Here is a 16,975-nt window from a genome sequence, read left to right as displayed (position 1 = left end):
TTCCACCTAAGAAGTGTTAAGTGAATTAAACTGACAGAGACTGGTCTTATTTTATTTTTATTTCATTTTTTTTTTTATATTTCAAGATGACCTAAAACAAAATGTTGCAAAAATATTACTGAGAGACTGAGAGACAGATGACTAGATCAAAGGAAAAAGAAAGGGAAAGAAGACTGACTCTCACGGACAGCATTCCTCACTCATGACTGTATAAGGAGAAGGAGTCAGGCATCATAAGACCATGCTAACACACACACACTGGCCCTCCCCTCCCTCTCTGTTATTTCTATACTGTTAGTCAAGTGCTTAGTGAGGCAGCTCATTCAGTCCCTTTAATTTATTTTGACTTCAGAGGAATTTTTTCATGACAGTGTGTGGAATTGACTTTTGTTGTGCAGTCATTTTAATGTAAAACTTTGATGTGAGACATCCTGTTTGCGTGACGTGTTAAACTGCCCTGCAGTTCGAGCTTCCTGCATTTCTTTTCTGTTATGCTTTTGTTTTGCTTCTTGGGGTGTGCAGTTTTAAATACATCTATGTAAAATATAAGGAATATAGTTTTCAGGTTCAAGCTCTGTCATGATTTGCGGGTTTATTTGAGCCAGTGTTGTTGGGGATCTTCCAGAACTGATCGAGTTATAAATGCAGGAAAGAAATGACTGACTTTCTGACTTTCATGCTCAAAAGAATATTACAATCTCTGTAATTTCTGTGAAGGCTCTCAGTCATCCAGGTCATTGTAGTCTAAAGAGCTTGGAAAGAAAAGCGTCTGGACTTCTTTAAGTTGCTTGAAGACGTTTCACCTCTCATCCGAGAAGCTTCTTCAGTTCTAAGGGTCAAATGGTGGAGAGTCCCAGAATCTCTGTAATCATGTTTCCATAAATTGCTGCAGAAGTGAGAGAGGACCTTTGCACCACACTTGATCCAAGCATAGTGCAAGCAGTTAAAGTTTGAGTACTTGATTGAAAATTGTTCTTTGGTTGTGCTTTTCATAACATTTTAAGTCTCCACTAAAGTACATTTTTAAGTACGGAGTAAATGTTGCTTTTTAACCTGATTTTGAGTGTCTCCATGTCTTAAATGTGCACTGATTCAACCTAATGTTGAATAGATGTCTACTGTCTATAGCTACAGCTCCACATAAAGCCAGTCTTTGTCTCCACACTCTTCTGTACATTTAGTGGTTTCAGACGACGCGTTTTCTGCCTAAAGATGTGCTTGAGGTTAACAATAAGAGGGACTGTCTCCTAGTTCTTGGCTTCAAAGGAATGCTCTATGTTGTACTTTGCATCCCACAGGAAAATGCAGCCTCTTTTACAATAGCTGTGAAAACGGAGGCCAAAAGCAGTGTAACATAAAGCCAAGTGTCATTCTCTACATATTTGTAGAAGGTTGGTTGATGGTCAGATTAGTAACCTGCTGCTGAACTCTGGTGAGCTTCAACGTTTCAGATGTTTACAGGTTAAGGCTGTTCAATGCTTTTACTGGCATTTTAGTGATATTTCATAACATCTCATAATGCTGCAGGTTGCAAAGGTCTCTCAGCCAGTTCCATAACATGCATAGTAGTATTGTTATTTGGAGTTTCAATACCCACAATTTTACTAAATGTGTTTAGATGGAGGTATTTTTAACCCACAGTTATTGCTCATTGCCTTTCTTTTGAAAATGCTTTTTTTTTAAATCCTAAAGTAGGATGTAAAGAGGGTGCAACCTTCATTAAGGAGCGAGTGAATTTAAGGAACTTGGAAATCTAAATAATCTTGGCTGTGCTGAAGTTGGATCATCTAGACTGTTAGTTTATGTATGCAGTAGCTCAAATCAGATGCCTGTCCACAAATGCTTTTATTTTCTTGGGAATTTTTTTTTTTTGTCCGTTTCACTTATTTTATTTTAAGAGAGAGTGGGTGGAAAATTGCCAACAAACCACTGAGGTTTTCTCCAACACTCACTCAGCAGGGTCTCTTTGATTTCATAATACTGCTGAATCTCAAACAGTCCAGTTGCAACTTGACATTTGTATTCTAATCCTCTCTGGTTGCATTTTAGCCAACAGATACAGAAGCAGCAGCAGCAAATAACTCACATTTTTTCTCCAGTGTTAACAAACCGCTTTTTTTTTTTTTTTTTTTTTTTTTTTTTTTTTTAAAGTTATAATTAATGAATAATGAACCAACTGTGCTTTATTTATTTATTATTTTTAATTTCACGTGTTCACTCCTCACCTCCTTTTACCCTTGAACTGAATTTGGACGACATCTTTCTGTGATGATTAAAACAGACTGACACAATTTCTGTATCACATCTGGTATTGCTGATCCTGTGGGGACCGCAATCTAATTACTCAAGATTTGGGGAATGACAAATCCCCATAATCTCAGTTTGTGCTTTTTAGTATGATTGGTAAGGGTTTGGGTGAGGATAGTAGTAGTTATGGTTAAGTGAAGTTTCCAGGTATAATGTCAAAGTGTGAAGTGGTGGTAAAATGGCTCTACCCTGTCTACCTTTTTGTTGTGCACTTGGCTGTTATTCTTAGTCCTTGTTATCTTATTCTGCCTCTGTCCTTATTTGGAGCATGTAGACAGTTTGTACAACATGTGGTTTGAGTTTCCACATGTTTGTTTTGAAGGTACAATAAAGAGTGTTTACTACAAGGACAACAAATGAAAGGAATCCTGATAAAGTTTATTGCACTTTAAGTTTCTCGACTGAGCCAAGGAGCTATATGTTTTGATTAGGCAAGGTCTCAGCTAGATAAAGATGCTGTAAATCAGTTTAATCTTAGGTTTGCCTCATATTCTCAAACTCTGGACTCGTAGATATTCTTGTCTCCATGGGTGTTTTATTTTATTTTATTTTTTTTGTTCTAGGTATAAAGACTACAGGGAACCCCCATGGTCTCCAGACGCGTACCAGTTCTCTAAACAGTACTGGTGTGTCCTGGCTGCAAGGCTCGCCTTCGTCATTCTGTTCCAGGTGCAATTTCAGTGTATTACTCAGTTTCTGTTTTTTTCTTTTTTTTAAATCCTGTCTGCATTTGCAGCGATGCATATAAAAGAAACACATGCCTGTGTGTGTGTGTGTGTGTGTGTGTGTGTGTGTGTGTGTGTGTGTGTGTGTGTGTGTGTGTGTGTGTGTGGTTTTTTTTGGCCAGTCATTCCAAACTGAGTGGATCACACTCTGCTCTCATTATGGTCAGGAAAACAACCAGATGCTTCATGTTTCTCAAATGTCCTTGGACAAGTTGTTAAAGTTTCATTCTTTATTTCTGTTAAGAAATAATCATGACCAGAATTCAGGTACTATACAGTTGCTCTTAAACTTTTGGTTCAATAGTTTTTTTTGTGATGTGAATGGAACAGTGAGAAATCATTTTTAGTTTTACCCACTTATGTCCTTTATCTGTGATTGCTGCAATTTCCACTAAAAATCCTACTCCCATAAATAGTTGCATTAGTAAAACTATCTGAAATAGATGTAAAATTGTTGTCCTGAATAAACTCTCATACGGCATCAGAATGTAATCAAACTGTTTGTCAGAGGGAAATTGTAATTTTTACGACCCTTGAGCATAACAACAGAAAAAACAGCAGTGCTTACAGACTGAAAAGTTTGGGAAATCCTCAACAACTCACTTCAGTATTGCTGTCATCGGTCAGAAGTGAGCTTCTCTCACTCATTGGTCCATGTTGGACTCTTCAGAATGTTTCACCCAGCACTGACAGCTCCGGTTAACAATAGAGTGACGGCCTGCGCAGATAGGGGAAAAAGTCCGGAGTCACTTTGGTATCTGAGTAATAATAATAATAATAATAATGGATTGGATTTATATAGCGCTTTTCAAGGCACCCAAAGCGCTTTACAATGCCACTATTCATTCACTCTCACATTCACACACTGGTGGAGGCAAGCTACGGTTGTAGCCACAGCTGCCCTGGGGCAGACTGACAGAAGCGAGGCTGCCATATCGCGCCATCGGCCCCTCTGGCCAACACCAGTAGGCGGTAGGGTAAAGTGTCTTGCCCAAGGACACAACGACCAGGACAGAGAGCCCGGGGATCGAACCGGCGACCTTCCGGTTACAGATACGCAGAGTACACACACTACCAGTGTTGGTCAAGTTAATCAGTAACTAATTACTAATTACTTCCCCAAAAGTAATCCCATTACTTTACTGATTACTTATTTTCAAAAGTAATTAGTTACTTAGTTACTTTTAAAAACATGATTTACAACCTGAATAGGTGATAAAGCAATAGATCTTTCAGCCCAGCTCTACTTTCTGCCTAATCCATCATATAAAATGTAATCAAATGGAAAAAGTCTCTTTTTAAAATTTGTTTTTATTAGTTTTAATCTTTATGACTTGACTTTATGCATCAAGAAAACATTAAATTATATGCAACATTCTCTGACTGGAAGAAATTTGTTTAACATCTAAACCTATTTTCTGCACATTCCTGCACATAAAATAAAATATTTTTTTGTGTTTACACTCAGTTTTTCAATAGATGCAAGTAAAACACAGCAGAAAATAAATAAAATCAAAGACTCAGCGGTCCTGTTGCTCTATTTTCACCTGTATAGCAGGAGTGGGGCAGGCAGAGGTTTGCCCTGGTGCAGGTGTGCCGCAGCGGTCAGTGGAAGTTTGTCTGTGAATTTCCCATTACGTCGTAGCATACTCGGTGCGTACTCGGTACTTGCTTGGAAGTTTAGGGGGTTTTTTGCTGTAAAAAGAAGTTTTCTTCCCACGCAGTGAACAGTGGACGCTAATGTTTTTGTCACTTTTTTGTCACATTTTTACTTTGAGCTTAAGTTTTTAAGCTCAAAGTAAGGTCAGTACTTCCACACTTTAAAAGCTGCACGGGCATACTCTCTCCCGCACTCGATATATGCCACGAACGTCGCACTCGCTTACATCATTTTCATGAGACACTCACAAAAAAAATTACAGTTTTAGTAACGCAGTGTGCTTACCAGAAAGTAACGGTAATCTAATTACCTTTTTTTGCAATAGTAATCCCTTACTTTACTCGTTACTTGAAAAAAGTAATCGGATTACAGTAATGCATTACTGCCCATCTCTGCTCACTACAGATGAATGCAATCTTCAATCTACTGACGTGTTGCGGTGAAAAATTTACAGACTGTACCTTCTCGTTCTCATCACTTGAACTGGTTTGTCTTTGATTTGAGCAAAGACCTCAAAGTTGCACAAAGGCAAACATCAGCTTCTGCATTAAACTGGTCCAAATTGCTATCAGGGATCATCACTGATCAGCTGGTTCTCAGGTATAACCCAGTGGACAATTGTAATAGTGCCAGGATCCATTATTTCAACTTTGGCGTGTTACGCTAGCCGCGTATATATTTTTGACATAATGGCTCAGTGACATTGATATGGTTGATATACAGTATGTCACTGTCACAGTTATCATCAATCGCACTTGTTTCCACATGCATCAGTCTTTCTATCACTTATATTCCCACTTTTCTCCTATTCTTCAAGAACCTGGTGATGTTCCTCAGCCTCGTGGTTGCCTGGGTGATTCCTGATGTTCCCAAAACCATCGTGGAGCAGCTCAAAAGGGAAAAGAAGCTCCTGGTCGATGTCTTTTTACAGGAGGAGAAGGAGAAATTACAACTCATCCAGCGGCTGTTTGCCAAGGATGCCACCCTCCACCCCAGCGGCAACACGCTCCCCCCAGGGCAGGATCTGCCGATCCCGGGTCGCTACAGTACTTTGCCATCGGGGCCCACAGCTGGAGAGGACCGAGGAGGAGGAGGGCCAAGGGCAAGATGCAGGGCAGCCAGTTTCAGCCAGTTCAACAGGAATATTGCCTCTTCGCCCATGAAGGAAAACGAGAATTCAAAACACACAGCGGTGTGAGATGAAACACACGTTACGGGGGTGCTTCAGCTGGTTCTATGGATTGTCACTTGGGTGACTCGGTCCATGTATGTCTTTTCTGTGTCTTTTGTGTCCCGGTATGTGTGGCTTACCTTTTGAACATAAATTTTAAATTCACTGATATGTGAGTGGTTGACTCTGCAATGTTCACATTGATTGACTAAATGGGTGTGAGCGTGTGTGTGTATGTATGTGTTGTTCCTACTCTCACTGACTGTTTACCTGACAGAGTTGTCGTTTTTACTTTTTGGTCAAAATAGTGAGGCATACTAGCTTCATAGCGTAGAGAAGCAATAATCATCATGTTAGGTTAAACAACTAAATGTTGCAGGAACCTGGAAGAGACTGGAGATGAAGAGAGGACTATGAACTAATGGGTAGTCTTAATAAGCATTTAACCAACATGATTAAACTGACAGACATTGTGGCTCCTCATTAGGGCTGTCAATAGTTTCCTGCTTTATGTGCTTATGCTATTCATGTATTTTTGTTTACAGAATTTGTAGCAGTTGAAAAATACCACATTTTCTGTACTCTTCTCTTTAGAATTCAGGAATACACTTTGAACCCCTTTTTTCAGAATTCACTAAAATTGCCACTAAAGATTGAGCTGCTGGTCATTGTTTCTCTTTACCTTACCCTGAGTTTGAAATGATGGAAAAATGCTAATGTGACAAACCATGTTTATGGCACTCATTTCAGTTGAAGCTGTCGTGACAACTTTCAGCTGACTGTTGAATGACTTTAATAACTTGTGAATGCAAAGGAAAAGCCATCTCTTTTATAGACTGAGTCAGGTGAAAATGATCACACTGTGTCTTATTGACAGCGAAACAAAAGGCATTAGCTGTCCTTTATTATGAAACACCTGACAGTGTACCTTGACATTCCTTCAGGTAAGTAATCAATCTGAGCCCGTTCTGCTTAAACAGAAGACCTTAACATGGACTCAACATGCCCATTTAGTGGAAATCTGCATCTTCACACACACACAGATTTCTTTGATTGCGGTTAAATCACGTTTTGTTTTTTTTATTAGCTTGTTAGCTAGCCAATATGTAAAATGTTAACCCTAAGGTTCCCGTATTATGAAGGCAGTTCCATTCTCAATGAGTTACATGCAATGGGAACTTATTTTGTAATTTATGCAGCAGACCTAATTTGCTGCGGCGCAGATTATACTCTAGATTAAATATGAACACGTAAGAAATCACTGCCTGCTGACCAATCAGTTCTCTGGAAAATAACACCTGACTTTGGCAGGGAACTGTTTTACAAAAGTTACTCCTTTGAAAACGGGGCGCCCATTTGTCTTTGTAGACCTAATATCAAATTGGCGCGTACCCTTGAATTCTGTTTTTATATTTATTCTATTTACTCATTCAAATAGCAACATGACTGCAACTGAAATAATGAAAACTGAAATTTTACTTTCAGACCAATAGAGCGGTGATATTGGTAAGCCTGTTAACTTAGCCCATACAATCAGCATTTCTGCTAGCTTTCCTTATTGACTTTAAATATGCCCAATTTGATTAACATGAAAGGTATTCACAGATTTTACTGACCAAAGCAATTCAAGAAGAGACACATTTATACAGCGCTTTCCCCCTCTCACAGTCATCCTCTCACTATTGTATTATTCTAATATGATAGTTATGTCTTCCAGATGCTCTACTGCAGTAGAATTTTCCATGTTTGTGATTGGTCAGATGATGCCAGCACAAACCCTTTCATGTGAATGTGCTCTTAGCCAGATTGATGAACCCTGGGTTAAAATATCCTGACATCCTAGGTACATCAAACTTGCTTTGTAGTAAAGACCCCAGGTCTGTTGGTGTATAGTTAAATGACATACAGATTAAAAGAGCTTTTGCATGTTATTCAAAAATTAAATTCTAAGAAATATAAGCTGTGATCATATTGTAGCTAATGTACATGCAATGGCATAAAACAGCTTCTCAGTAGGCAGTTCCTTTGCAGTCATTGATCGTCTCTTGGAAGTCAATGTTCATCGATGTACCTACTGAAACAGTCCATAGCTATGTAGCCTACAAATGTTAATTTAACAGATGGTCTCCAAACAAGCCCGCTTGTTGATGGTGTAGAATTTGTGATTTTAGAAAATTTGTCCCTTTATAACATCCAGTGTCTTGCAAGACCTTAAGCTATTAAGCTACTTTCTTTTATTCAGACAATGTTAATGTGATGTGCATATCATACTGGAGTAAATAAGTTCCCATCATGAAGTAGCGCTCACTCATAACCAAATCTGAGAAGGTTGAATTTGCAAAGAGGTGTTAAAATTAAATGGACAAAGCTACACTGAACACAACATTTTTAAACATCACACATCCATATCAGCATTATTGCTATCTGATATTCCAACAGTTAATACTGTTGTCAGCAAACAATTTGAATGTGCAAAGAATGCAGCTGAGATTAGTTTTTATTTGGTTTCTTCATGTTTAGCTTTTAGGACCCTAATGGATGAGAAGCCAGCTGTTATCCAATAAAAGCAAGTGTCAGTGAGAGAGACTGGTTACGTGACAGACCTACAAAAGTCATGTGCTCTATAGATGAAAAATGTAAAGGCTATGGTTAGTGGGGTTTTTTGTTTGTTTGTTTTTTTTAATTTTCTTTTTTTAAAGGGTGAATGCATCATGTACTGTAGTCTGAATACTTTCAGTATTGATGAATCCCCGCAAGACTGCATCTTCTTTTTAAATTCTTGAATTGATGAAGCTTATTAGCTTAGCTTGGTAACTTATTTCAACACCTATGAAATTCAGCTCCTGTACACTTGGTGCTGTGTTCATCCTACATTACAGAAGGTCTGTCATGAGGTATGTTAAATATCTATTTTGTCACAGTAATTGTGATCAGTCTGTGTTTCATAACATGAAATAGACATGGTATTTGCAGTAGGAGTAGACCCGCAAGCTACTATAAACTATTTGTAGGTGTCACAAGATATTAGACTGCTCAATTAACCAAAACTGCTTCAATTCATGCCCTCTTGGAAAAAAATACGGAGGGAAAGTGTTGTTAATTTTAATCTTCACAGATTTAACAGTGTGGAAGAATCACTCCTGCTGCTAATGTGTATTGCTGGCCAACTGCATATTGTATACTTTTCAAGGATGTGTGATGGGACAGTGAATCTTCACTGGAATGAAAGGGTACTTTCTTGACACTCAATATCTAGTTCTTGTAATAATGTTAATATGCCGACATGCTGTAAACCTTCAGTGCTGTTTCAGAGGCCTTGTAACTGCTCTTTACTTTGCATTTGTCACATCATCTGCCCATCTAATACTCAGTGACAGACTGTTAACTTTATTTGTATCGACTTTAGGAAGTTGTAATTAAGATCTATTTGTTAAACGACTTTCTGTTGTTCAAAAAATGTTGGTCCTAGTTTAAGATGGTGTACAAAATCCTAAATACAGAATTGTTAGATGGATTGGTTCTTCACATTGTGTGATGTGTACTTTTATCCCATAGTTCTGTTTATTTATTGGTCTTTTTTTGGACCAGGTAGTCTTAGTGTGATTACTTGGTCAAAAGAAAAATACAACATGACGAATATATGAGGCTGTTAGAGCATGGCATTATCAGTAATGTCTGCTGGTAAATCCACATGAACAGACACTGGATTTTATTGACCAGTAAAAATCTGATGCATCAAAACTGCAACCGATGAAGAGAATAATCCTCATAAGGGAGTCTCTTCGTGCCTATGTCCAGTGAAATAAAAGATGGTTTGCTTCAAAGTACGTCTCATCCTGCCAAACACTGTCATAAAATCTGACGTCTCTTTGGACTCCAGCAAAGGTTGTATTTCTACATTAAATTTATGAAACACACCTTTTTTGGATTGCTTATACTACCCTGTATATGTCCATGAACACCTTGATACAAAAGTTGTAGCAACTGTTGTTTTAGGGTTGTTTCTGATTATTCCTGCCACCTGGTGGACAAAAGAGGCCCCGATACAGCTTTAAAAGTCTATCTTGTATTTTGACCATTGGTTTATGGTGATTTTCTGCAAATGCAAATTGCTGCAGAGAATTTTCCAGTGATGTAATACGTTAAATCTTACTGAGTGAAGTCACTGCTTTGCTGAATCGAAATATGAATTAATGGTTGAGTAGATGCAAAAATAAATACTGCACATTAGTAGCATCTGAGCTTTAACCAGATAAACAGTACTGTTTATCTGGTTAAAGCTCAGATGCTACTAAACAGTACTGTTTTGTAATTCAGTTTAATATAGCAGCCAACCAAAACCTGTAAAACACAGTCTTTGCGATCAAAATTCATACATTATATCCAAAAAGAGGTGAAATAAACATCATAGGTATATCTAAAAAATTTACATCATGCATGAAATTAGTACTGATTTCTACCCACATGTTTTTCTACATTCAAATATTTTTTACAAGGGAATTTTGACAACTTTTTTGCCAGCTTTAGTTGATAGCAGTTGATATCAACTTAAGTTGATATAAGATGTCCTCATGAAGATGTGGATTCGTATTAGTTTGTGTGACTTAAAGTTTATGTTGCTAACTGATAATTGAATATCTGAATGGACAGCCAAGATACTTTCTACAACATAACTGTAAGAGAAAAGAGATGATGTGACACTTTGTAATATTTTTACTCCCTGACAGTATCCAGCTGCAAGTGTGAGCAAGTTGCTGCTGCTCTTCCTTCTATCACTGGACATGAGGTTACTGTTCATACTTTATCTGCAACAGCTGCTCATTCTATAGCGCTGTTGCATAGTGAGTCATTTCAACTTGTGATGCATCTGTGAAAGATGCGTTGTCTTCAACAGCCATCACAACAGTCATTCCATGTCCACACAGTTTCATCCATTTAAATCAAAAAATCCTAATCATAGCAAACAAAAAACAATCATTGCTAGTTGTGTCATCCAAAGTCTGAAATTTTAGTCATAGATTTGTCTTGGCAGTGCTCTTTGGGAGAGGCAGTCAATCTCTGTTTTTCTTTCTAAATGCTGTGACACGAACGGGTGCCTAACCGCGCAGCTGCAGCTGACGGTGCACAGACTCTTACCATAGTCACAACAAGCAGTGCATGATACTGTATCATACAACAGCTCTACTCCATTGGTTAGGTGAAATGCAAATGGTATTGCAATGCAAGGTAAATATATTGTTCTTATATTTTTAAGAATTTATGTACAAAGATGGTTCGCAATGTTAGAGTGACACTATCCGAGGCTAATGGGTTTTGCCTCTCCCTGTGTGATGGGCTGTTGTCACAACAAACAAAGTGGAAAGTAATCAGATGACAGCTGTGTGAACCAATGTTGACAGACAGTACTCGGATGCAGAAAATGAAAGGTTATATGCAGGCTGTTCTCAGGTGTGTAGATGCCAGCCTGCAGAGATGGAAGGCTACTGGTGCTAGCACTACTAATGTTAGCCACACATGTATACGGTGCAAGGTTCCATGCATTTCAGTGTCATTTAAAGCTTATTAACCAAGACTTTGACAGTCCCATATATCTTGTATATACACCCCTAGTATTTGTATTGCCAATGTTTATTACAAATATCATTAACTGGATTTGATTTTTCTCATGATTAATCAACTACAAATTAGTCGCCAACAACATTCGTAGTAGTCACTCTAAAAATAAGAAACTACACCTGTAGATGATATTTAACAAAATGTGTAAATATGTTAGATTATGGCCTCATCAATAAGGATTATGATTTGAATACTTCTTTAAAATAAAAATTTTCAGTCTGATGCTAGTGCAAGGTAAGAGCATACAGAATGTACTACAGTAAAGTAGTAATGTACTACAGTACTGTTTTTGCAAGCAATGTTAAATTTGACCATCAGCTAATGCTTAATTTGGAAAATCAATTTGTTTACTGAAGAAGCTTTGAAAAAAAAGTTGTCTCTTTTGTGTAAGATATTTTAAGTGTTGTCAGAATACTGATCAGATACAATAATACACATGTTTAACTGACTTATTAATTACAATATGTTGTTATTTGCATTGAGTAACTGACTATATAATAATCTGGCCCAACCCTGCAAACATGATTGCAACACAAGGCACAGAAATCAGACATCAACACCAAGTAATATGTACTACTGTTTGTGGCATTGCGCTTTCAAGTGTGTTGCAATGAAACACTATGAAAACATAGTTTTCCTTTTTTTATAGTGTGAGGCCAAATAGCTATGTTGTTGTTGGATGCCTAAGGAAAGCTAAACTTCACCACAGAAAATGAGCTTGTGGTTACATCAGATGACTGATGCTGGAAATGAACATGCATGAGCACAAGTCTAGCAACCTCTTTTCTCTGCCAACTTGTCCCTAAAGCCAAAATGTGTGCCCTACCATGTGCTGTGCGACCAGTCCACAGGACACACAAGAGCTAAACTAAGTCAACCTTCGTTCACCATTTGTCAGCTGGTTGAAACAGAAGGGAGCAACGACTCACAGAAATATGTGAATTATTCATGACCTCTTAATAATTAATCATGTGGTGGTAAGTGATGTGTTAAAATTACATAGCTACAACAAAGAAACAATGCCACTGGATGGTTAATTGGTAGCTGTGTTCTTGTGGGAACATAGTTTCCCTTGTGCTTAGAAACTGACAAAAACAGTCTGGCTTAAAGCGGTAGTTACTTATTGACTTTGGAGCCGGGTTCAACTCCCTCGTTGGACCATTACTTTAAAACACGAGGTTTTTATGTTTATTTTCAGCTATTGTGTGGTTAGGTGTACACCTAAAATGCTGGCTTCCAGCGGCATTCTGTTTTATAAATCTACAAGCAAAAACGGCCATATCTTCTTGTGTAAGCGTGCAGTTAATTTTGCTTTGCTTGCTAAGCAGAAAGACAATTAGCAACGCTAACTAGCACAGTTTTGGTTATGTTTAGGTTAAAGAATCTTTCTGTTTTTTGTTTTTTTTTTCAGTTTTACTTCCTCTTCCCATTTGATTACCAAATGTTTCTAATTAGCCATTTCAGCTTAGTATAGGCAGTCAGCATCTCCTGCAAGTTCCCAGGTTGTCTTTGTGCTTCATGAGCACAAAGAAATGACATTTCTTTGTTTCTTTATTGGATTCATTGTGTACGTGTTTTTTTCCTGTTCACATTTAGTTTCCAGATTCAGTATTCTCCATGTATGGACTTACCCCAGAAATACACTGGACATGACTGTGATTGCTCCCAATTAAGACAGTGCTTGGATGTCTTCCAGTGTGTTCAGTCCCAGCATTGGCTTTCCACTCCATGTTGTTCAAAATAGGTCTATTTTTATGGGAACTACATTATGCTGTACAGGAAAGAGGAAAAAGGCAGTTAGACACAGAAATCGGTGTCTGCTTAAATACTGGGTTGTTGTGAGAGACTCCACTCCTTTCTGGGATACTTTGAACATCAGCAGGTATTAATACAAATGTCTGATTTAAAAAATCTTCAGTCTGTGACCTCCCTAGTACAAAGCCAGAGGGAAGTAACGGTATGTGGTCAATTTTACAGAAAGGTAAGGACGTACACCGGGTGATGCACACACAAACAAAAACATCTGCTTCCACTATTTAGGAATTGAAGATAAACTGGATCAGTTAAAAACAGACTTGCTGTCTGCAATCTACATGGACGTGTTTCTGCACTCCCTCCTGGTTGAACAATTGGAAAATTTTATTACTGCTATATTTAAATAAATAGCTACTATACTCCAAATATTATTTACTATTTGTTGACAACAACAAGTGGAGGATTTATATTACTGCTGCCAATATTTAAGGTTGAATTTGAATTATAGATGATGTATTTGAATTTCAGGAGTAGGACCACATCTCCATAGACACCTGTTCCAGTCTGGTGTTCTTGTTTACGTTCTTGTTTACATGCCCCACCCTCCCTGCAATTTCCAATTCATTTACTTTGCATTACTACATGGGGATCTGCCTGGCTCGAGAGCTGCAGCCAGTCCCCTGAGGCATTCCCCGAACAGCAGCCTCAATTCATGCTCAAGCCAAAAAACTAAAAGCTCAAACACAGGTCTGCTTCTTTATTTGAAAATAAAGTAATATTAAAATTTGTTATCAAAAAGAAAATCAGCTGAATTAAAAAGCTCGAGCAGGGTGTAATATGGTTATTGGTCCATACCAATGAAAAATGAATGTAGAGTGCTGGCAAAGTAGCTGGTTAAACATATTAGATTGAGACAATCGCGTAGATGCTAACCTGAAAGTGCTGTGAGCCTTCATCTTGCCTGTTTCATTAGACTAGATATGGTCAGCTTGCCCAGTTCCACTCATTTCAACAAGGGATGGCCACACCCATACAAGGAAAGAGACAGACAGCTACAGTTTCCTATGAGCACCTAACAAGCCCAACTTTCAGTGGCAGTAGCTGACTGTCTCACAAGATGGCAGTAACATATGGATTGATGGAAAAAGGTGAGAAGCTTTATGACAGCAACGTCCAAGATGAAAGTTGAGAGACATTGTTTTACTTTGGTATGTTCATTTATATCTATTTTTAGATTTGACAAGGCCTTGTCCTGACAAAACACCACTGGGTGATTGTCCATGAATTCACTGAGGCAATGGCTGTCCTGTTGGCTTCCCGCTCTACCCAGACAGCTCTCTTTGCCTAAGCCAAAGACGGTATTTCCAATGGTGAGAACAGAATCTAGTGTGGACTATCTCCTGCTGAGTGCAGTGGGTTGCTTATTCATCTGTGAAAGTAGCTTAAGTTAATTTAGAGAGAGAGAAAAAGGAGATAGCAAATAACCTTGTGGCTTTCTGTGGGCCAGACGCAGAATGTAGCAAAAACAGGTGGTTGTTCAAATATTTGTGTAAAACTAGGCTGAAGGACGTGCGCACACTTCTGTAGACATGGCCAAAATCTATAGAATCGGTCACAACTGTGTCTAATCACAATCCGCTTACATGATCGTGACACTGAGATTAAAATCAACACCAGCTGCCGAGTTGTGGGTGGTGGCAAACACATTCCTACAAACCGACATCCTGAGTGTGGCATTATGGGATTCACATTCCTCACATGGGCTAGGGTAAGGTTTAGTTGTTGCTAAAAATGTGTTTTCTGGTCGGTCAAGCAAACTTTCGCCTGACTTTTGTAAGTGGGCTGAGCGATCCAAAATTTGGTTATCTGCTCTCTAAAAGAGAGAAAATCACAGTTGCAGGCTAATGATGATGTAATGACACCGGAAATGTTCAAATTTCCTGTTAACTCAGCTAAAGCCGGATATGCAACGGATTTTTAACCTTATGTATTTGTCAGTCTGGTTTGACGGTCTGATCTCCTGAGTATATGTGTGCTTTCAGGGAGGATTACATTGGCCACAGGCTTAACAGGCAACGTATATTAAAGCCTGTAGCTGGGTCATTTGAAAAAAAGAAAAAAAACCCCCAAAACAAACGAAAAAACCCTGCTCTTGGGGACCAGAGGCACATAAATATTTGGATTTATTGACTTAGTTTTAGCATGACACACAGTCTGAGCATAAGCTGATAGCTGACCACAAAATCATACGAACCTGTTGCACTCTCTCTGTCTTCATGATCGAAGGGTGTAAATGAGGTAAGGATATGCAAAGACACAGAGCTGAATAAATGCAAGTCTGGTTTGAGGCTATTTGATTGCAGAATATTGCATGAATAATGTCATGTAACATAATGAAAACCTTAAAGTGAAAATGTAAATATAAGAGAAGGTTACCAAATGTTTTGGTCTGTTAAGCTCTACAAAGAAAAGAAAGATCAGCAGACAGAGTCAGAGAGAAATAAAAACGTAAATCCTCCTTTGTTTAATAAAGGATGTCTGGCTTGTCTGCTAAGCATTTGCTGCGATAATATTTAATTCATACTACAAATTGATTTATATTCTAAGCATGTGACATTTAGTTGCTCTTGTGGCGATTGCGTCGTTAGTCTGCAAACACCATAAATTAATGATGCATATCAGACCTTCGCAATGTGAAACATGTGAAATTAGACAGTTCTCACCTAAAGCTTTTTTTGTGCGCATGCGCCAACCAGCGTGCAGCCTGTTACAGTTGCTCCTGCTTTTTCTCTTAGTTTAGCTCTGTTTTCTTCTGTCTTTGTTAATGGTTATTTATAACGGAGCACTGTAACGAAAAAGAATTTCCCCTAGGGATCAATAAAGTATTCTGATTCTGATTAAAAGTGATCCACCAGGCACTAAAAGTAGATGACTCTAGATGACATGCACATGGTGTGCGTTTCATCAATTGTGTTTCATAAAAGTGTGTGTGTGTGTGTGTCAGTCACCTGCCTCAGGCTAATTCCTGACCTGCCCAGATTTGTCTCAAGTCTCCAATAGTGTTCACGCTTCTGCTTATGGTTCTCTGCACACACAGTTTGAGAACTAAATGTTTAACTAGCTCATCCTCCTTTATTACATTTCTATCATGAATTCTATTTGTAGGAGGAAAAAAAAAACCTTCATAGTCATAATACCGTTTACTTTTCTGAAAAGTGCTCCTTTTGTCTCTAGGTGTGTCTCTTTAGATGACAAAACTGTATTTCCTCCCATGATGCATCAGCTAGGTGCAGTTAACTTGTCTTGTTTTGGGTGTAATAACATGTTCTGCAAACTGTGGCATGTAACAGAGTTTCGCTGTCAGACTTATGTTGGTCACACAAATCTTACACTGAATAATTGCAAGACTTATAGCCAATCCTTTAAAAAAAAAAAGGTTCATTTAAACAGGCCTCTGGAGCCTGTTCCAGCTGTCGTGGACAATGCTGTGTCGCACATACTTTTAGTGATAGAAATCAATATTTCCAAGGAGTCTTACAAACTTTTTTGTGGACTATGCAAAAGAAGTGCAAGACAACACAACACTACAGGTTAGTTTTCAACCACTGCTGTTCTCTGCATTAATATTAGCGTAACGGGAAAGGCTGTCTTAAGAGCTTGTAAAGAAGGCAGCTAGATTTTTTTTTTTAGGCATGTGAAGATGTTTCACCTGTCATCTGAGAGGCTTCTTGAGCTCTAAAT

The 16,975-nt window shown here is 38.3% G+C and overlaps 1 protein-coding gene across 9 annotated transcripts in view; it reads left to right on the top strand.

Annotated features, from left to right (window-relative positions):
- The window catches only part of ano2b (anoctamin 2b), a 74,540-nt gene extending 68,020 nt beyond the window's left edge, over positions 1-6,520 (top strand). For all 9 annotated transcript variants that reach the window (XM_024805699.2, XM_024805700.2, XM_024805698.2 and 6 more), the window contains 2 exons: positions 2,871-2,976; positions 5,510-6,520. In XM_024805699.2, the coding sequence (XP_024661467.1) occupies positions 2,871-2,976; positions 5,510-5,890 (487 nt within the window). In that variant the 3' untranslated portion in view covers positions 5,891-6,520. The remainder of the gene's footprint in view (positions 1-2,870; positions 2,977-5,509) is intronic.
- The last annotated feature ends 10,455 nt before the right edge of the window (positions 6,521-16,975 follow it).

This window comes from Maylandia zebra, linkage group LG17, assembly GCF_041146795.1.
Source record: "Maylandia zebra isolate NMK-2024a linkage group LG17, Mzebra_GT3a, whole genome shotgun sequence".
NCBI lineage: Eukaryota > Metazoa > Chordata > Actinopteri > Cichliformes > Cichlidae > Maylandia > Maylandia zebra.
This window is presented reverse-complemented; position numbering and strand designations above follow the sequence as displayed.